The sequence below is a fragment of the Gekko japonicus genome, unplaced genomic scaffold (assembly GCF_001447785.1).
Source record: "Gekko japonicus isolate JY-2015 unplaced genomic scaffold, Gekko_japonicus_V1.1 scaffold541, whole genome shotgun sequence".
NCBI lineage: Eukaryota > Metazoa > Chordata > Lepidosauria > Squamata > Gekkonidae > Gekko > Gekko japonicus.
In genome coordinates, this window is record NW_015170907.1 from 191,741 (window position 1) to 213,695 (window position 21,955).

The window sequence follows — 21,955 nt, forward strand, 5'->3', positions numbered from 1 at the left end:
AGAGTTAATATCACAATATACTTGCAGAGTTCTTGTTTATCACAACTTCAAATCTGTTATATGTTAGTTGTTATGAGAGAGCTTTCTGATCATCTTCTTGGATGTAGTTTGGTGTAGTGGTTAAGTGTGCGGACTCTAATCTGGGAGAACCGGGTTTGAATCCCCACTCCTCCACTTGCACCTGCTGATGTGACCTTGGGTCAGTCATAAGCTCTGGCACAGCTGTCCTTGAAAAAGAGCAGTTTGTGTCAGAGTTCTCTCAGCCCCACCCACCTCGCAGGGTGTCTGTTGTGGGGAGGGGAAGGGAAAGGAGTTTGTAAGCCGCTCTGAGACTCCAAGTGAAGGGCGGGGTATAAATCCAATCTCCTCTTCTTCTTCTTCTTCTTCTTCTTCTTCTTCTTCTTCTTCTTCTTCTTCTTCTTCTTCTTCTTCTTCTTCTTCTTGTGGAATCTCTCTTTTATCGTTGATCTTAAAGATGACACTCTCTGGGACCACCCACCTGTACAATATTCCATTAGTTTGAAGAAAATAAATTAAATCCTTATAGTTTTTCCTCTTTTGTCGAATTTCAAATGGAATGTCTTTTAAAGTTTTGATTATTACATTTCCCATTTTCAGTGGAGTTGCTGAAGTCGCTTTTAAGATGGCATCTCTGGTTTGTCTTCTTGAAAATCTGACCATTTCTCCAGGCAGGCTATTTTTTTAATATAATTGGAGTATGCCCTGTAGGCTAGCTCCATTTCTTTTACAAGCTCATCCTCTGTTAAGCCTATTACTGGAGCGATGATCTCGCTAAGCACTTTCCTCAGTTCCTCCCACTCTGCTTCAGGAACTCCCTGGAACCTGAGAATCATGTTAGCTTTTTCCATCTGTAACTGCAGCAAATGATTTCTTGGACATTCTGCTTCGTTTCCACTTCTCCCATTCTTTTCTTCAATTTCTTGCTAGTGGTGTCTATCTCTTTAATTTTCTCATTTGCCTGCTCCACTTTTTTCTCCATTTCATTCAGCTGGAGCTGTTGAGATACAAAGTTCTTATTCATCATGGTCAATTGCTGGTTAATACCATCGAGTTGTTCCATCACCGGCTTGAGCATGTCCGCTAGCAGTTTAATGATGTCTGCTCCCTCTTCCGGTTTTGGCCTCTGACTGCCTGGTGGTTTCATTTTCAGCTTTCTCTGCTGGGCCACCATTTTCTCCATTTTGTTTACAGTTTCTACCGCTTCTTCATGACTCAAAAAACTCACCCCACGATGACGAAAATCAAGTAAGTATCTCAAAACACAGTCGTTGTATTTCCTCTCCTCTCCCCTTTCGTATCGCTTATCAGTTCATTCGCATCCCTCTTTGCGCCCGCTTTTGTCAGCGGGGGGGGGATTTGCTTTTAAAGTAATCCTATTTATTTTGAAATCATGTTCATTGTCAGTTTCTCTGACCTTGCTCATTAATCGCCATTCCGCTTGTCCCAGTCAAACCAGCTAGTGCCCGAGGGCCACACAGCGGCTGGACCGTCAGGGCGGAGGGAAGCCTCAATTCTCCGGCATTACGCCATCGAAGAGGCCACCTCTCAAAAGCCCCCTGGCCTGGAGTCTATCGCAAAGGCTCCATGGGGGTGTCACTTGAGGTGGCACCCCTCCAGGCCGCTGGTGTGTGGATCGCTCTCCCACGGCTCGGGGAGAGTGTCCACCATCGCTGCTTCATAAACCGGAAGTCCAAAAATAAGTGAAGTCTTATAGTCTGCCAGAGAGGATCAGTAAAACAATGCCTTTATCCTATTATTCATGTATGCAATACAACACCGTAGTAACTAAGAGGTGGGGCCTCATAAATAGTTTAGTCCTGCCAAAGGAAATGGAGAATAAGCAGGAGCTCTCAAAATAGGGTTACAATTACCCTAGTGGGGCCAGGGGATCCCCCAATTCACCATGGCCCAGCTGACTGGCAAGGGAAGCCCCACCCCGAGAAGCCTCCACCCAGTGGCAGTGCCATGACATCACCTGGGAGTAATGTCATCATGTTTCTGACGCTGGGGGCAATGCTCTAGGTTTTGGCCAGAAGAACTCCTGGAAGGATTGGGAGTCCTCCCACCAGCAGCCAGGGAGGACCTGGCAACCCTATCTCAAGAGGGAAATATTGATAATCTTATGATGCTGTGATTGTAATATTTGTATAAACAATTTTTCCACCTGAGAAGCACAATAAAGGAAGTTATTTGTCCTACTGCCTGAAGGAGCTGAGCACAGTAGATTATTTATAATCGCTGTTCTGAGAACTACTAGATTATCTAGATTCCTTTGTTCAAAAGCCAGGAAGACTGAGAGCTGTTTACCACACTGTAAAGTTATACTGGTGTGGGTTACAGAGGGCCCACTGAGTTTTGCAGTCTCTGGAACAGTGATTGTCTCCCATGGTATCTTTCAATAAGCCTCGCAGCTCTAAAGCCATCTGTTTAAGAGGTGGCTGATCTTTTGGAAAACAAGCCCCAAGTATAAGATAACACAATTCTAACATGGCCTACACCAATGCTTCCTCTAAGCTGTGGAGTCTTATGAGCAAAAATTCTACTGGCATTAAAGTTGTGAGCAAACGATTTTGCTGCTGCATAAATTAGTTTGCTCTGAAGCCACCCTTCCTGAGCTAAGACAAAAATGTGTGAGCTGGAGGCTAAAAAACTGTGAGCTAGCTCACACTAACTCAGCTTACAGGGAACACTGGCCTACACACAGTTCTATAGCCTTGAGGTGGTCTTGACTTACCTAGGCTGAAAATTTAAGTCATATATATAAGGCCATCAGGAACTTGATAAACATCCTGCTTCTGCTGTTCTGGTTTAGTTTAGCAGATTACAGGTTCTTTGGGTCTTTTCTTGTCTACTGAGCCAGCATGCCCACAAGCAGTAGTGCAGCACTAAAGAGAAAGTGGCAGGTTTCTAGGCTTGCATCTGCCATAGCCAAGGCCACAGCCCTCCTACTCAGGTTCAGAAGTTCCATACAATCCTGCAGCTTGTGTCACTTAAACCACCCCCATGCTACAAGCTGGTCATCCACATATTCTACACTGATGGGAATGTATATTTTATTTTTAAATGTCTCCCGTCTGCTTTGCAGGCTGCATTAAAAAGTGTTTTTTAGCAAAACTTGGCAAAAATGCCTGCAGACAAGGTAGGAAGTAGTATCTACCTTACACTGAAAATAGACGCAAAGTAAAAACACTCCGCAACCAAGCTGAAAACATACACCCAAACACAGCAATGTTATACTGCCAAAAAAAGTAAAACAAGGTGTTTCCAGAGGACTCTCTTCTCTTGCTTACAACAGAAAAATGTAACAGTCTGTAAGGAAAGGAGTGTCTTCCTGGCACAATTATCCAGTGTAAATTGTTTGGATTTTATGATTATCAGAACTGCAACTCCACCACCCTTCCTAAACCTAGAGGGCGAAGTAAAGCTGCCACTGGAAGAAGCACTGATGCTGCTAGACATCAAAGAGACGTAAATAGCACAGAATATTCCTTACAATGCAGCTGCCTAGTTCTTCTGTTCTAATAGTCTCTGCTCTAATAATCCTGGAAAGAGAGCCTCTCAGGATTTCCTGTCCAAGTTTCCCTTCCTATTGTTTTACAATTCACCACAGTATTGCTCCACTTTTCCCAATTAGGCATTTGATTTAACAGGTGTGTTTTCAAAATAACTTCCAACTCAGTTCTCCTGTCACCAACTGTCAAAGTCAGAATGTTCTACTTGAATTAACTTAATATTTACATCAAAACAAAAATATAGTATGAGCAAATTAATGAAGGTTTGATGCTACTATAACATTTCAGGATGATTTACAGGGGATGGGAGAAAGAATAAAGATGGAGTCTAAGGTCACGATCACACGGGCAGTTCAGTCCGCTGTTGTCCCGCCTCTAATAGAGCCAGATTATTTTGTTACAGAGAATCCTGACCAGACTCACCCTTTTTAGCACTCTGGCTGTGGAGTGATCAGACAGCACCAAGCAGGGAGTCAGCCCGTTGGCCATTTTTTTTAGAAGTTTATCCTTAGGAGCATGCCCACAAGCAGGGATGAGCCTGCTGGGATAAGGAATTCATGGGGCTGTCAGCCATTACTTTTAAAAGTATATCCCAGAATGCTGGGATATGGAGTTCACTGCCATCCTCCCTGTAATCATTTCAATTTACCCCTTCCCCAAAGGACAGAAAAAAGCTGAAGAACAGAGTCGTCTTTCTTTGAGAGTTTGTAAAAAGAAAGAAAGTTTTGAGCAGCCCCTGTGGGGGGGGGAGAGAGAGAGAGAGGTGCGAATGTGCAGTTATGCGATCATTTTTTTAAAATGGCAGTCGGAAAATAAGAGACCAGTCAGACCTGCCTGACGGCTTGGGTGCTCAAGAGTGCGACCAGAGACCCAAAACCATTAATCGATACTTGTTTTGCCAGATTCTAATTAGCTATTATTTGTATCTTCTTAAATCTCAGTGTAAATAGGGGCTGTTCATTCTGACTTACCAATCTGTTGTGTTTTTGCTGTTCTTTTTGGATAAGTCTTGCTGCGGCTTCTTTCAACAGTTTGGTCAGGTCGAGGAAGCTGGATGTCCATGTCTCTGTTCATTTGCAAAGCTGTTCTCCCACTAGAACATGCAACAACGTGTATCTCATGAATAAAGGGAAAGCTCGCAAAATAGAATTCAAAAATGTATTATATCTTAGTCAAATAAATTCATTCACTTCAGTTTAATACGATGTCCAGTCTTCTCCTGAATTTCAGTCAAGCAAGCTTTTCTATGGTAAAATGAAAATAAGGCTTATCACAATATAACCATTGCCTTTACTTACTCACTCATAGTTCCCAATTTAACATATGGCATCGCCATCTCCTACCAACCCAATCCTGCCTCTCATACCATTTTAACCTACCTCTCTTGGGGGGCTAGCTCAGTACCCTGTCTGAATTTATTCTGAGTAGTGGTTGGTCCAAGTACACCAATGGATGATCTTTCAGGAACCTCCCAATAGATCACTGACTTTTTACATGACTGGCTACACAATATCAATCTCTCTTTCTTTCTTCTTTTGTGAGGGGGAGCAAACTTGATTTAGTTGGCAAACACTTAAGATGATTTTTCTTTACTTGGTATTTTACCAAAGGTATAATGAAGAAATTGTTCAAGAACACATACAAAATTATTTCTCTGTTAACTATACAGCCATGGGAACAGTAACCTTATAACTCAGACCTATGTAGTGCAAGTCTTATGAATATATAGTTTGTTTTGTTGCATTTCCTGAATTAATTTCCTCATATATTCATTCTTATCAAATAACATTCAACAGAATGAGCAAATAAATGGCAATGATATTTACACAACCATATTCCTCTCACATATTCTAATTCACATTAGCCTTGCTAACCAGAAAAATATTATTTTCTCCAATGATAACAACAATGATTCTTCAAGTGTGAGAAACAGGTGATATCACCATAGGAGAAGCATTTGTTTAAGGCTGGTATCTACATCTCATGCAATAAATCTGTGACCTTGCACATTTATTGTTTAATAAATTAAACTCAGCTAGTACCTTTACTCTGCAATGTATCGGTTCTAAATGATATAAGCAGAGAACGTGGAAGAGACCAAGATCTGAATTAATCTATATTCTAGTCAATGTAGCTGTTTCATTTGATTCCTAATATGAAAATGCAGAAACTGATCTAAAAATTGGTCACAAAAACTATACAAGGTTCAGCACTTTTGTGGAAAGAAAACTGGAGCCAGTGTATATTAGAATTTCAAGATTTAAGTAACAACCATTATATATTGAAAGTTGTACTACCAAATCATTTTAAAACAAAACCCATTTATTAGCTAGCTAATGTTATTTTTCCTGTTCTCACACAGTAAGATCTACTAAGCAGATAACTCTGTCACGTTCAACAAAAGCAAAATGGAACTTCCGGTTTTTGATGACTTGCAGGCGAGTGCGCTCCATCACAGCTCTGATGTGAGCAACACGCAAAACGTGCCGATGGGGAGGGGTCCGAGTTGATCTTGGACCCCCTCGACCCCTTGTAGGGGGGTCATAGCCTGTGGTACGTGAGGTACCTCTCTCAAGGCGGAAGCCAAGAGATCAAGGCTCCTTTTTGCCCTGATAGGTACCCGTGGCACAGAGCCAGCAATGACACCGAGAGGCACATACCGGCCAGAGCACACAAGCTAAATAAACGCAAGTAAAATTGTGAGTGAATCCATGACTCAGCAAATAATCTATTAAAAGTGAGCAGTAAAGCCGCACCAAAGCCCCAAACAAGCGGAAGGGGGAGGGGATGCCTGATCCCGAAAAGACTGAGTTAAGCGGGGACTGAAAGGGCGGCTTGAAGGAAGTGGAATTTGGCTGAAAGTGGTGATCATTAGCAAGAAAGCAGTAAATCATCAGACTTTCAGAGACTTTTAAAACTTTTCTCTTACTGTAAACAATGATGCAACAAGCAGAAAGAATGGCGGCAAAAGTGAAACTTATAACAGGAACTGCCAGCACATCATCCTTGGCTACCAAACCGGAAGTAACCACAGACTTTCCAAAAATTATTTCTGCAGCTTTGCACCCTCTGCTGGACCAGATGGCCAACCTTAATGACAAGTTTGACACATTGCAAAAGGAGCTCAAAGAAACTTCAGCAAAAACAGAGAAGGTAGCCAAGAAGATGAAAAAAGTTGACATTAAGACCAAAGAGTTTGGATAAAGACGAGGTTGTGGGAAAAGAGAAAATCTCTAGGAATCAGTAATTGTTACTTTTTCAAATGGAGAAATCAGCGTATGTCCTGAGATTTCAAAACATTCCGGAACAGAAAGATGAGAATCTGAAAGAGATTATGTCAAGAGCTGGCTCCCATGGTAGGCTTAACAGCGGAAACTCTACAAAGCGATATTGATCTGGTTTACCATATGTATCCAGAATTTATTTAAAAAACAACAACAAACTACCCAGGGAAGTAGACGTGAAATTCGCAAAAAGGTCCACAAGCAATGTTCCCTCTAAGCTGTGGAGTCTTGTGAGCAAAAATTCTATTCTGTGAGCTACTGGCATTAAAGCTGTGAGCGAGCGATTTTGCTGCTGCATAAAGTAGTTTGCTCTGGAGCCATCCTTCCAGAGCGAAGACAAAAATGTGTGAGGTGGAAGCTAAAAAACTGTGAGCTAGCTCACACTAACTCAGCTTAGAGGGAACAGTGTCCACAAGAGATATAATTTTGAAAGTGACTCACCAAAATGTCTTGAAAATCAAAGGAGAACAAATTAAAGTTTTAAAAGATGTTCCATTTGAAATTAAGAAAAGGAGGAGACAATACAGAGACTTAGCATTGTTTTTGCAAAAGAATACCACTCCTTACAGATGGATAGTACCAGAAGGCCTTATCTTCAATTTCAATGGCAATAAAGAAAAGATTGACTCTGTTCATAAAGCGAAAATATTCCTGAAGCAACAACAGAAAGCGACAGATGGGTCTGAGAAAGTGGATGATAACAAAGATGCAGAAGAAGAAGAAGATAAAGCTGGAGAAAGTTCTGATACCTCTTTGAGTAGCTCGGCAGAGTCTTTGGATACTGAAGCAGAATTAGGGGCTGCTGCCCCTAAACAGCTAAAAATTAAATTGGACTTTGATAAGAAGCACAAAGGAAAGAAACAACCAAAATAGATTAACTTTGATAGTCTGATGTCCATTGTTAACGTATAAATTTAAAGCTAAGATGCACACACTACAGTCAAATATGTTTGTGATTGCTTGCTTTTTAATTTGATATTTTTATATTATTAACCCTCACGCTTTACTACTTTGTTAATAGGGATGTATCAACAATTTAAAATTTTTGTATTAAGGATCCTTGTTACTCTTAATTTTAGGTTGTTCCCATCCCCCAACCCTGTAGTTTTGTAGTTTAGAAAAGAAATAAAAATGTTTTTTAAAAAAGCAAAATGCATGAACTTGCCAAGTTTTGTTCTTCAGCAACTATTCATGATGCAAAATACAAACCTTTCCTAATGATAATTCCCAATTGCCAAAACATCTGATTTTGAAAGACTGAGAAACATCCAAATGGATTGGTCTAATGAGTGAAGAGTAATTATATTGTATGTACAAAAACCCATAACTATTGACTGACTCATTATGAATGACCTCTATGGGGGAGGTGCTATTTTACCAAAAGAATGCCAAGAAGCAAAGTTAGATTTCCCCTAAACACATGAACAGAGCTGCGGTGGCTCAAGTGGTTAAGACGCTGAACTGCAGGCTGTGGAAAGTCAGTAGTTCAGTGGTTCGAGACCCGGGTGCCGCATGACGGAGTGAGCTCTCGTCTCTAGTTCCAGCTCCTGCCAACCTAGCAGTTCGAAAGCAAGAAATTGCAAGTAGATAAATAGGTACCACTTCGGTGGGAAGGTAACAGCGTTCCATGCACCTTGGTATTTAGTCATGCCGGCCACATGACCACGGAATCGTCTTCGGACAGCGCTGGCTCTTCGGCTTGGAAACGGAGATGAGCACCGCAACCCTAGAGTTGGATTCGACTGGCTTTTGAGCAAGGGAACCTTTACCTTTACTTTAAACACATGACCATTTTCTCAGAACAAACACGTGTAACTGCGTCTTTATATGCAGGCAAGAAGGTACTACCAAAGTTTTGATAGACTTCATACTTTATTTCAGTTTTTAGTTAGACAGAACAATGAACCAGACTCACCACTCTTAACTGTATTCATTCTTGGTAGCCTTTCCTTAATAAAACGTCACAGGATACTCTTCCCCATCAAAAGTTACAAGAAAAGTACCTACAGAGGTCATTAGAAGTCTTGCTGGAAGCTAGTGTGGTGTAGGGACTAAGGAAACTAATGTCTGAATCCTCACTCAATCTTTAAACATTGGATGACCTTGGGTCAGTCACTCTCTCAGCCTAATATATCTTGGAGTGTTGTTACGAGGATACATTTGAGCAGCAGAGATCTACATATGGCTGCCGTGAGCTCTTTAGCGGAATAGCAGGATAAAAGACCGATAATCATTTAGGCTCGGCAAGTTATGAAGTCTCAGGGTTTATTTTAGTGCTGCAGAGGTGAGGTACTTGCTTGGTACTGGGAGGCCTCAACACATAGATCAGGAAGGAACTTGGGGGAACTGCTAGGATTCCCATCAGTCCAAACCAGAAGCACTGCCCCAGAACTTTCCCTAAAAAGGCTAGGGATATATCAGACCTACCTGCTCTGCTCTTTTTGTCACAGATGCTTCTACTTCCTCTGTTGGACCTTTAGTCTTTTTAAAATATCCAGGTTCCACAATCCCAGTAGAAACAAGTGCTTCTGAATTATAGCCACACCTCCAGACTCTTTCAGCTGACATCAATGCTACAGTCCACAAGTTCTCTGGCAATATATCATTCATTCTCAGGAACACCTCTGCATTGACAGTGGCACCAGTGTTCCACTTCCTCCATAAATATCCACGTGTTAAATTTTTGTGCGCACAGGCGCATGTGCACACACATGCATGTATCCCAACTAGATGTGATGACAGCAGAGCCACATGTAGGCTTCAGAATCCCTACCTTTTGCAGTATAAATCAGACCTCACCTACCCTCATGCCTTTTTTTAAAATGTGAGATGCAGCAGTTCCCGTCTCCCTCCCCAAATGCACACCTTAGTGTGGCGAGGGGATGTGTGTGTGTGTCAGAGAAGCTGAGAGCAATAACGATTTTAGCCTCTGTCAAGAAACTAAACCCATAGTCATTCCTAGTCACTCAAGGCAGAATGGTCACAGCTGAGACACCAGACCAAGATGCGTCCACCCCCTTCAGGGATCAGATGCATCAGCAGAAGAGAACAGACAGTTCCAATGGTGATGGAGGTGGAGGATTTATTTAAAATTGGGGTATTTTTGTATTTTGTGTGTTCCTGTGCCTGAAAGTCATGGCAACCTCTGGCGACTCCTACTAGGGCATGGAGGACGTTCAGAGAAGTGGCTTCTCTGCCTCCCAGCCCTGGTATTCTTTGGAGGTCTCCCATCCAAATTCTTGCCAGGGCTAGCTCTGCTTAGCTTCCGAGATCTGAAGAGATCGGGCATCCCTAGGTTAGTACTGTGCAGAAGACAGCAATGGTAAACCACTCCTCATCATCTCTTACCTCCAAAACCCTATGATGAGACAGTCCAAAAGAGGAAAAGAAAAAGATATGGTACTGGAAGATGGAACCCCCCAGGGACAGACCCAAGTTAACACTCATGGATCTGCTACTATGATGTTTAATTTGACCCAAAGATGTGTTGAGTGTGTATTATGTTACCATTATGTATACTTCCTCAGGTATTTAGTTACTAAAGAACACAGAATAATAAACCTAAAAGATAATCAGACTCACTAGGAATCTTTAATGCCCTCATATTTCTTAACTGCCATATGATTCTGAACAGCTAATAATTAAAACACTAGGACTATAAGCAACAATGCTGATGAATCTCTTGATGAGTGCCTGTGACTTTGCAACTGAAATCAGCAAACCAAATTTGGATTAAAAAAAAGTAATGTGTGCCTTACAGCATTTCTGGGAAATTACACAAACATGTTCCAGCTGCCCACTTGTACAATATTTATACATCTGTGCAATAAAGAAGAGACCAGATCAAGGACTCTCCTGCTCTCTGGGTTTTTTAAGCACTGTCAATAATGTAATAACTGATCAAAGGGGGGGGGGGGGAAAACCATAAAAAAGAGAGGCTATATGATCACAAAAAATACACCTGAGCTAAGGATTCATATAAACATTTGAAGTGATAATAAACTGCATTACCTGTACCGATGCTTATAACCAAAGGATCCGAGCTTGCCAAGTTTTCTTGATATAGAACTAGACTCATTTTCAGGCATTCTGTATGTTTTTAAAGAAGAAAATGATTTTGTAAATGCACATAATACATTTCCCACATGAACAGGGTTTCTATGAAAGCTGCTCTTAATTATTACCTTTAGCAACCCCCTCCTCCACACAATTTTGTAATGCTAAAGATTCTGTGGCCTGAAAGAATCTGCAGCAAGGAGGAAATGGCCAGTGCATTTCTTGTCAGGCTTTTGGGCATGTGAGAACTGATCCTTCCTTCATGTCAACTTGTGGAGTTATAACAGTGTTGTAACTACTGGCCCGATAAATACTCTTTTCTTACCAGTTTGATCCTAAATACTGTGAGTCATTAAAATGAACCTAGCTAATCAACATTAGCCCCAAGGTTATAATTGGGTAAGAACTGGAAAAATCACATCCTCTGAAATGTGAATACTAGTGTATCTTTTTTTCTCTAGGCTGCATTCATTGGGAAGCAAACAAACACTTGCATGACTTCTCCAGCACAAACAAAAGACATGCCTTTTCTGACAGAGGCATTCAGATCATACCAACTGATTTCAAATTTTTGGTGGATCAAAGCAGTATAGAAAAACAGAAATACTAGTTAAGTCACTGAAGTGTTGAACAATCTCTCCTATATAATAAAGCTGTTTTGGTGTGACTCCTGGACATGCTCCCACAGCCTTTGGCCCACTCGGCTGCCACTCTCGTGGACTCCCAATCTCCTGTCTGCATTGCCTCACTGTGTTGGCTCGGCCCTGCCCACAGAGCCAGCAGCCAGCATCTCGCCCTCCGTCTGGAGGGAGCTGGCGAAGTGGATGAATGCTCCACCGAGGGAGCAGCAACCACTCCACAGGGGAGAAGGAGGCAGACCTAGCGAGTGACAGCAAGCAGGGGAAGCACTCACCTTCGCTGCCCCTTGCAGCCCCTCTCCCTCGGTCACAAGGCTGGCCCTTTGTCAGGGCAATAGCTCAGCGGGATGTATGGCACTGTATGAACTATTGTACAAGTATTTATAGAACTACCATTTATGGAACTGCTATTTTCCTTCTTTGGGTCTCTGGATCCAGTGTAAAGAAGCCAAATGACATTCTATGTATAAAATTAAACCAGTCTAATTCAGGAGATTTTGCTAAAAGCAAGCATGTGGCATGAAGTTCTAAAGAGTCCTTCCCCCCATGAAATATATCGGTCTTCTATAATCATACCAGAACAGAGCTTGACATATGGAGCTTACTAACCTGAAGAATGTATGGTGTTCTACACAGCACTTCCATAAATTTTTGCATGTAGTTTTGCTGTGTGCTTCAAAAAAGAAGGAGGTTTCATTACACTGAAATTAAAAAAAAAGAATTAAAAAAGCTGGGAAGGATTCTTCTGACTATATGCCTTCTTTCGTGGTCAATTCAATTTACTGAAAACTTGAAAAGAACACACCGCTAGGATTGAGGTAAGTTAGTCATTACACATAGGAGTATATTTAACTAGTTGTTGGGGGTAAGCACTTTGTATCAGTCACAACACATAAAACACATAATGCCTAATTTTTCTATCATCCATAAAACTATATGATGGTCTGTTTTGCACTTATGAGAGCTTCAAAAACAGCCAATAGTGTACAGGTGGGAACAAGGGCAAGGACTGATATTCAAGAAAAAAGCTTGAAATTCCCCACAGTCATAAGAGTTTATTTTTATTGCAGCCAACACAATACACTGTAGAAATGATTACTGATTACTAAGACTACTGAAATTCTAGCTTAAGGCCTTATTTTAAACATAACCCTAAAACGATTATTTGAATAAGCATTTGCCAATACACACCAAATACCAAAGAACCACATAACTGGATCTGCATTTAACACACACAAGCTGCCCATGTGCCAGAAAAAGTTTTCTGAAATGGAGGGCCAGTTTAGACATCAAAGCAGAAAATCAGTAATCTGATATGTTGTGATTTTTTAAAAAAAGTTTGCAGCAGCCAATGCTAGAGTGATTGGGATTAGGGTTGTGACAACAGAGAAGGAGCTAGCCCTTTCCTACCCATGTTGTTGGCCCGATGCAAGTCATCCAGACTCCTTGAAGTTATCAGCCTACTAGGAGGAAATATATAGGCCTTTATACATTTTCTTCTGCTGAATAAACAGAAGAATCGAAAGACATCCAGTCACAAAGCTCCTGCTGTCTTGTTCTAGTTTCATCCTGAGCTGCTTATTATTTAAAGGAAGAAAAAGTATCAGCAATTCCACTTGGCATGTCTAATCACTGGGTGCACCTTCACTAATCTTTGAATCCCATCTATGAAATTCTAAAATTTGCACAATAGCTTGCATAATTCAAATGTCACTTTTACCTTTGACAACTAATCTGGCCTTGTCCCTATTTTAAACACCATGATGACCAGGAACAAATAGGCATGCATCAAGTAGCAGCTTTTTCCACAGGTGATTTAGCTCTGTAGTGGTAAAACATACCTAGTATGTTTCCTGGTTTGGACTGTGCCACCAGTAATGAGTCCGCTACCTTTACTGTTTAGAATATCAGTAATCAGCACAAAAGCAGTGAGAGAGTGCCTACTAGGGGTGGGCATTCAGAAAAAAACGAGCTGAATACAGATTAAGCCAAATTCAGATTAGGGAATTTGGTTGGCTACCAAATAACTGAGCCCAAATAAAAGCCCTCCCCCCCCCTAATCAGCTTTTATCCAGGTAGATACCTATACTGAAGCGGCAAGCTCACCCAGAAGTGGCTCACTTTTGAGTGAGCTCACCGGCAATTTTGGAGTTCACTGGTATACGGTGCGGCTTTGCACAGGCCATTTAAAGGGTCTCTTTACCTGGAAGTGGGTGAGCTCACCGGCTGCTTGGGGTTCCTTGGAGCACAGTGCAGCTTGCAAAAGCCATTCAAAGGGACGTTCCCTTTAAATGGCTTTTGCAAAGCCGCACCACATGCCAGTGAACTCTGAAGTGGCCAGCAAGCTCACCTGGAAGTGGGTGAGTTCACTGGCCACTTTACAGTTCACTGGTGCATCATGCGGCTTGGGGATCAATTCTCCATTATACCCTATGGTGATGGTTCCCATAGGGCAGCGTTTGCGAACCTACGGCACGCATGCTGGAGAGGGCACACAGAGCCCTCTCTGTGGGCGCGCGCGCGTCACCCAGCACAGATCGCTGGAGTGCCCCCACCCGCCCTCCGCTTTTTTCTGCCGGCATGCCAAGGCGCGCAGGCAGAAAAAGACCTCCAGAGCGCCTCGCCCGCCGCCGCCATCTTTCTCAGAGAAAGTCCTCCGAAGCACCCCCCCGCCCAAGCCTTTCTCTGCCCCTGCACCGAGGCGTGCGAGCAGAGAAAGTCCTCCGGAGTGCCCCCTGACTTTCTCTGCCCCTGCACCGAGGCGTGCGAGCAGAGAAAGTCCTCCGGAGTGCCCCCTGACTTTCTCTGCCCCTGCACCGAGGCGTGCGAGCAGAGAAAGTCCTCCGGAGTGCCCCCTGACTTTCTCTGCCCCTGCACCGAGGCGTGCGAGCAGAGAAAGTCCTCCGGAGTCTCCCCCTGCCTTTCTCTGCCTGTGAGTCAAGGTGCACGAGCAGAGAAAGTCCTCCGGCATCCCCCGCCCGCTGCCTTTTTCTGCCCGTGCGCCGAGGCAAGCGAGCAGAGAAAGTCCTCCAAAGTGCCCCCCGCCCCCACCTTTCTTTGCCCATGTGCAGAGGCGCGCAAACAGAGAAAGTCCTCCGGAGTGCCCCCCGCCTTTCTCTGCCTGTGCGCCGAGGCGCACGAGGAGAGAAAGTCCTCCGGAGTCCCCCCTCCGCCCCCTGGCTTTCTCTGTCCGTGCGCCTACAAGCTTGTGTTGTTTTTTTTGTTGGTTTTTTTGGCCCCCCGAAGGGGAATTTTTTTTATTTTTGCATTTTCTACACAATACATATAAGTGGAATGGGAAAAGGAGTACTAATGCCCTACTATTACTATGGGAAATGGGTCAGGGAAGTCTAAATACATATAATCTATTGGATAAGGGGAGGAACAACTACCATTCTATTCTAAATTTCCTACTGGATATGGGGAAGGGGTAGAGACAAATCATGATCTAAAAAGCTCTTGTATTTTGAGAAAGGGAGAAAAATACTTTCTCTACCTGGTCTATCCCATGCATAATCTTATAAACCTCAATCATGTCACCCCTCAGTCGTCGTTTCTCCGAGCTAAAGAGCCCTAAGCGCTTTAACCTTCCTCATAGGGAAAGTGTTCCAACCCTTTTATCATTCGAGTTGCCCTTTTCTGCATTAAAAAATGCATTTCAAGGTGTGGTGACCAGAACTGCACACAGTATTCCAAATGAGGTCACATGATTGATTTATATAGGGGCATTATGATATTGGCTGATCTGTTTTCAATACCCTTCCTAATAAAAATAATAAAACAAGTAAACATTGGCCTTTTTATTGCTTGAGAAAGAAATACTTTTCTCCCTTTCTCACAGTACAAGAACTCGTGGGCAGTCCATGAAATTACTGAGTGGTCGGGTTAGAAATAATAAAAGGAAGTACTTCACCCAAAGAGTGATTAACACATGGAATTCACTGCCACAGGAAGTGGTGGTGGCTACAAGCATGGACGGCTTCAAAAGGGAATTACATAAGCATATGGAGCAGAGGTCCATCAGTGGCTATTAGCCACAAGGTATAGATAGGGGCTCTGGAGCAAGTGATGCTCTGTCTTCTTGGTGCTTCGGGGGGGGGGGTCAACAGAGGGAGGGCTTCTAATGTCCTGGCCCCACTGGTGGACCTCCTGATGGCACCTGGTATTTCTGGCCACTGTGTGACACAGAGTGTTGGACTGGATGGGCCTTTGGCCTGATCCAACACTGGCGTCTCTTATGTTCTTATGTTCTGCTCCACCCCTTTGCTTCCCTAGTCCTACCCCACCTGCCTAGGCTGTTAGCTGAACATCAGCTGATAACAACAGCACATGGCATCAGCTGATGACAAAACCAGGCTCTTCCAGCCGCAATGCGCTTGTAGCCACTCTGGGGCCTGCTCTTCCCTCATTGCTGTGGCTTGTACCTCTTCCACCTGTCCTGGGAGCTCTGCCCCTCTCAGGTGGGACTTGGCCACTCCCTGAAGCTGTGGAGACATTTGGGGGCATGCTTGGGGCAACCTGTCCAGCTTCAGGGATGTTTGTGTTCAGTATTGGGAGCTCAGAGGAGTGAGGGCTTGGCACCAACACGGAACACAGGGAAAGGTTTAACCTGTTTCTCCCATGGCATTTTTCCAATTTAAAACATTCCTGTGCAACCATTATTTCTTTATTTGGTAAAACACACATTTTCTTTATCATAGCAATAGTAACTTTGGGGGGGCGTCTGCATTGGGAAAATAGTAGAGGGGAGAATACTTAAACTCACTCTTCTAGCAGCATGGGCCCAATCCATTCCCCCCCCCAATTAATATTTATAGAAATTTAAAGTCCAACCATGAATCTCCAAAATTTTATCTGGTTTAGCCCAAAGACTCTGACAATCCTTGGACAAATCTTAGCAGACAACAATAAGAAGAAAACTGGAGAAAATAACATCTCTTCCTTAATAATTATCTCAAAAGCTACAAGCCAAAATAAAGAAAATATGAATGGAAAGGTTGTTCAAATGGAGATAGCTTTCTATCATTACATTTAGATACATTTAAACTCAGGTTCAAATATGTAGTCTCATAAAACAGTGCCTTGTGCCAGTCTCTCTGTTTCAGCCTAACCTACCTCGCAGGGTTCTGTAAAGGAGAGAATGAGTTACATTACCCTGAACTCCTTGGAGGAAGGGCATGATAAAATACACTAAACAAATGTAACAAGCTTTATTTTCAGACTATAAGACCCCCCTCCCTCCCAAAAAACTTACATCTTTTCCCAAGACTCTGAGTTCAAATTGAGTTTCCTTGAAGTGGACCTTTGTAATTCTAGGCCTACATGAGAAAATATTAATAAAGATTAAACCATTTTAAAAGATCATTTGGATTGGATGACGGTTTTACAGTAAGTATGCTTATTACAAAATACACACATTTAGCTAGGAAGAACCGACAGACATTAGTATTATCATACAGTGCAAATTTAAAATACTTATGCCCCCCAACTCTTTCAAGGCAGCTTCTGTAATAATAAAATGTTATAAAACTAGGAGTAAACAAAAATAACAGCTTCATTTAAAACCCCCTTTTTCAAGTACAATCTATAGTTAGAATCAACCAGAGACAGTAGCTTGGACTATGCCAAAAAGATCAACTGTATGAGAAAGGTGAACAAAATCCAAATAATCTATTTAATTGAAGAAGGCATGGAACTCTGGGTCAACTATCCTTCACAAAAACAGGATATCTGCCACTCACTGATACTTGTCAAAACTGTTTGGATCAAAGAAGAAATTCTTCGGGTCAAGTGTTTGAGACTAAAAGTCAACCAACAGTTAGAAACAATATAGATGCTTTCTCCTGAACGTATTGTTAAAGGGGGCAGGGTTTCAGCGAGCTGATGGCGGCTGTGTCTCCTGGGATCTCCCAGGGAGGCAGCTCGCAAACCAGCAGTTAGACAGGGGGTGCGAATGTCTGCACCCCCCGGAGACCTTTGCGAAAGGTCTCCAGTCATGGAGCGCTGAGGGTCGCCTCTTTCCCGGCACGCTGTTGGGAAATTCAGGAGTCCCTTTGCTCCGACAGTCTTTCTGCTGTGTTCCGGCAAGGACTAAGCTACACACACCCCATCAAGTGAGTGGAGGTTGAGCAGCAAATAAGCATATCTGTCGGCGAGATCCACTTGATCTACATATGAAGTGAGTAAAGTTGAAATGAAACAACAAAGCGAAAGCCCCCTGGGGAAAAGCGAGGGGAGAGAGGGGACTCTCCTCCGCTAAGAACTGTTTATAAGCATTACGGAGCTAGAAGAAAGGGGGGGCAGGTTTAAAAGCAGCAATGGACTATACGGAGAGATTCCAGGAGACAGTTAAGCATTGAAGCAAGTTTTCGTGACTTTGGCAAACTTTGTAAAAATAAACATCCTTAAAAATGGCGGCAGACAACGTAGTAAGAGCAACAAGTGATATCCAAGCTTTCTCCAGGAAGTGGAAGAGCTGCTGGTTAACCATCTGACCGGAAATAATCATAGACTTTTGCAAACTGTGTCTTAAGCCTTTGTTCCCTGTTGGTATAAACGAGGTACTATGCAAGAACTGTGCTACATGTCAGCTGTTGCTTTTAAAAGAACTGTGTTAATATTGGAGATGTGTCTAACCAATGATCATAGGAGCTTCCAGGATCGAAGAGGAGAATCAAATGGGCATTTGCAATTCGAAGGGCCTGTATGCAGACCATAAGCGAGGCTTAAAGTGAAGGAGTATCCTCCATAGTTATATCCTGATTAAGTCTGCTGGGCAATAAGGTGACGAGACTCTCTTCAAGTCGGACAGTGAAAAGCAAATTGGAACAAGCCCTATGATTGAAGGCAAGAATTTAAGCGGAACAGTCCTGGAAAAAGGAGAAGGGACTTTGTTTTGAGATGGCCAGTTCCTGATACAGCAAGATGGTGCCACAGAGATGAAGAAAGAGAAAAACAGCAATGGAAGAGAAAATGAGATTGTGTAATATTTACCGAGGGAGACTTATTGTTAATTTGCTTTTAATTGTGGAGGGAAAAATAATGGTTAAATGAGATGCCATTGTTCTCTGTAATTTGTGTCTAAGTTAAATAGCGATTCTCCTGGACTACTCTTCATATAGTCAGATTTGTTTGGATGTTTTTACGAGCTATGATGATGATTGATCACTCTCAATGTTAAAGAAAGCTTTTTATTATTCTTAAGCAAATTTTTACAAGCTGTATGTGACCTCCAACCCTTGGGGTTTTAGTGGGTTTTCTTTTCTTTCTCCTATAGTGTGAAGATTCCCTCCCTAATTTCACTGTAGTTCTTAGTAAATGCAAATAAAAATGCCCTACAGGGGGCCATAAAAAACAAAAACAAAAAACCCTGAATGTATTGTTAAAGACAGCTCCTAATCAAACCAATCCCCAAGACACTGCTCCTAGAATTCAGCAAAATCCCCCATAAGAGCCCTGGGTGCAACACGGGGGTTCCGCAATGGAAAGAGGAGGCAAAAATCTCCTGCTCTTCTACCAGCATAAATTACCTTCAGCTGGCAGGGGCAAAAGGGTTGAATACAATGCATGCTTATATTGCTTTACTAAGCCACATTATTGCTAGGTGGACTAAACTGACAGACTTCACTTACCAGAAATATTTTCCAACTTGCTTTTTATTTTTATAAACAACCACTCCAACAGGTGTTAATCCTAGAAAATATTCAGATTTGCTTTCACCCTGAAAAATAATTTTAAAAGTATACAAGCACTTAAAGGATATCATTTTCTGATGCTCATGCCTTCAAAACTTAGTTCACCATACGTTCTTATTCAAAAAATCCAATAAGCTTCGAATTTGTTTCCATAAATAAGCCTTGTTGCAAATGTTTTCATATTAACAGTAAAAATATGAAGGTTTTATTTGATGGATTGTTTTTTCCAGGAATAAGCTACAGAAGAGCATTCTTACAAACTGTAAACTAAGCTCAATTAATTCATACTATCATGTAAAAGGTTTTTCCCAATGTTAGTTGGCTTCCTAGGAATTTTATCATTATAATATGTCCATATGTATTGCTATGTTCTCATTTTTTTGGTATCATACCTTTCACTGAATGAGCATTTCATCATGACTTTACCAAGCAAATTTCCCATGCTTCCATTCATTCCTTCAAAGTGGCTTTTCATCTTAGATTCATAATTCAAGGAGACACTTAGCTTACAAACATATCACTTCTCTTGAGAGTGAAGCACATGCATGGGAAAGAAAGTTTAAATCTTCCACCCATCCCATGCCACCCAACCAGAAATGACCCTTTCTGAGGACTGCTTTAAGAATTCATCAGGAAAAAGTCAGGTATCCACACTGTATGGGAGGGGAACCCTTGCCCTTCTACCCATGCCACAGCCCCTATCCAGCTCTCTCTTTCTCTCTCTCATGCACATATGCATCAGATTTTTAGGGCCAAATTGACTGGGAGCTCCAAAGAACTCCAGCATCACAAATAATTTGACCCTCATTCAATTTCTGGGAGAAGAAAGGACTTGGGAAATGTTACCACATGAAGCTTAAACAGTTCTTGCTTGGGTTGGTTTGTAATGTGAATGTAAATTTTTTATTATTTACAATGTTCATTCACTCCAAAGGCCTCCCTCTTACTTTTTCTTTTACAAGACTATGTAGTCAAGCTGACTTGGTGCAAGGACTACTTGAAATGACTTGTTGCTTCCACTTTTGCAAAAGCTGACAAACAGCTAAGTGCTGTGGGATCCAACCTACTGTCCAACCAGTTTTTTCCACTGGTAAAAAAGGGAGGAAGGGTTTCTCCTTGACCAACAAAAAAGGCTAAAGGATCTGCATGGACAAAAGCCACGTGAGATGGAGGCTGTACAGGGGGGGGGGGGGGCTGGTCTACACTGGGCAAAAAAGATGGAAGAATTCAATCCCATATGTGGATCTCATATGTGTTCTTCCCCCAAACTATAAAATTAATGGGGAAGCTCTTGAAGATGAGAAAGCTGTATGGATGTGTCATGGTGACTTTGCTCATAAACAGTTGTCAGAAGAGAGAAGTTGTATAGTATTACAAATCCTCTTCCACAAAAAGAACATTATGCAAGTAACAGATGGTTCAGAGCAGAAAAGATTATTTGTATGCAGTTCATAGAAACTGGATCCAAACCTCTCCACAGTAAGTCCCACAATTTAACTTCCTAAAAAAAAAATTTAGCATCTGTCTTTCAACACACGAGAGAAAGAATAACAAAAGATAAATTCTAGTATAGGGAGGAAGCATGTTAGCATCATCAAATTAAGGCATTCTTCTTCAGTCCTCAGTTTTGTTTTGAATACTTCTATGATTTACAATTTTTGTTTTTAAAAGGTTTATAATATTTTGAAGATTAAGGACATTACATGAAAATAAAACTATTTCAACTCCAACTGCTAAATTCAATTTAATGTCTGCTTTTGGTGCTGTTTGTCTGTCACAAGTACAATTGCAAATCATTAAGTTTTAATTAATAAGCTGATGGTGGAAACACATTGGGTTAAAGTTCAAATACAAAAACATGCTGTATGCCTTGTTATGTAAAAGCATAAAATGTCAGATGCTCTAAAGAAAACACGTTACAAACAAATTATTTTTAAATGCTCTGTTTGTATTTGTAGGAACCTTCAGCACCTCCCCCCAATACTGAGCTAATTATTTTCTATTACTTTCACATTTTAAAGGTCTTACATTCTTGAAGTACTTTGATAGTTCCTGTCTGAATACATGCACTGTAATAAACCCCTTGTTCCAACACTTAGACTAAATCCCTCAGATTTGTTATCCATATTGTTTTGTTCCAGTATAGTTGTCTTCTGTATGAAAATGCAAACACTTTCTTTCATACAAAGCCTACTAGTCTTCCCTGAGCATCAACCTGCTTAATCCATGCTCTTTCAAAGTATGTGCTCTTATAGATTTAAACCTTACTTAAGGGGGGGGGGGAGCAGAGCAACAGATTATAAAATAGCTTAGTTATGACTTTACATTTTGTGAACTGAATCTTCTGCCATCCAGAAACTGCACAATTAGGTATGCTGAGCCCTTTGTGTTGAATGGAAAACTGCTTTTACAACTGAACAGAATTTCAAAAACTGCAATAAAATATCTGCTGTTGAAAAAAAAAATCAGCCTGTAAAGTACTGGGTTCACACATGGAGACTCGGACTACAACATGCTAACTAGACACGTTTACTGTTCTTCACAAGTGAACACCCATGGCCTGGCAAGGGCCAACTATATACACTCCACCCGGGCACACCCACAGTTCCATGGGGGGGTGGTGGATTTCCCTCCAAGGTCCTATTGGGTGGACTAGGATCCTTGGTCCCTATTGTGTTTGGAACCATGCTAAGGACTGAGGCCACTGACCCCTGGTGGCAGCCCATGGACACAACACAGCCATTCTACTG

At 42.0% G+C, this 21,955-nt stretch overlaps 1 protein-coding gene across 1 annotated transcript in view; it reads right to left on the reverse strand.

The window, feature by feature from the left end:
• Positions 1-21,955, reverse strand: part of EPB41L4A (erythrocyte membrane protein band 4.1 like 4A) — a 141,328-nt gene that overhangs the window by 26,889 nt on the left and 92,484 nt on the right. The window contains exons 9-13 of the mRNA XM_015418652.1: positions 19,143-19,231; positions 16,766-16,829; positions 12,121-12,212; positions 10,829-10,906; positions 4,505-4,626 (exon numbers count right to left, since the gene is read on the reverse strand). Coding sequence (XP_015274138.1) covers positions 4,505-4,626; positions 10,829-10,906; positions 12,121-12,212; positions 16,766-16,829; positions 19,143-19,231 — 445 coding nt within the window. The remainder of the gene's footprint in view (positions 1-4,504; positions 4,627-10,828; positions 10,907-12,120; positions 12,213-16,765; positions 16,830-19,142; positions 19,232-21,955) is intronic.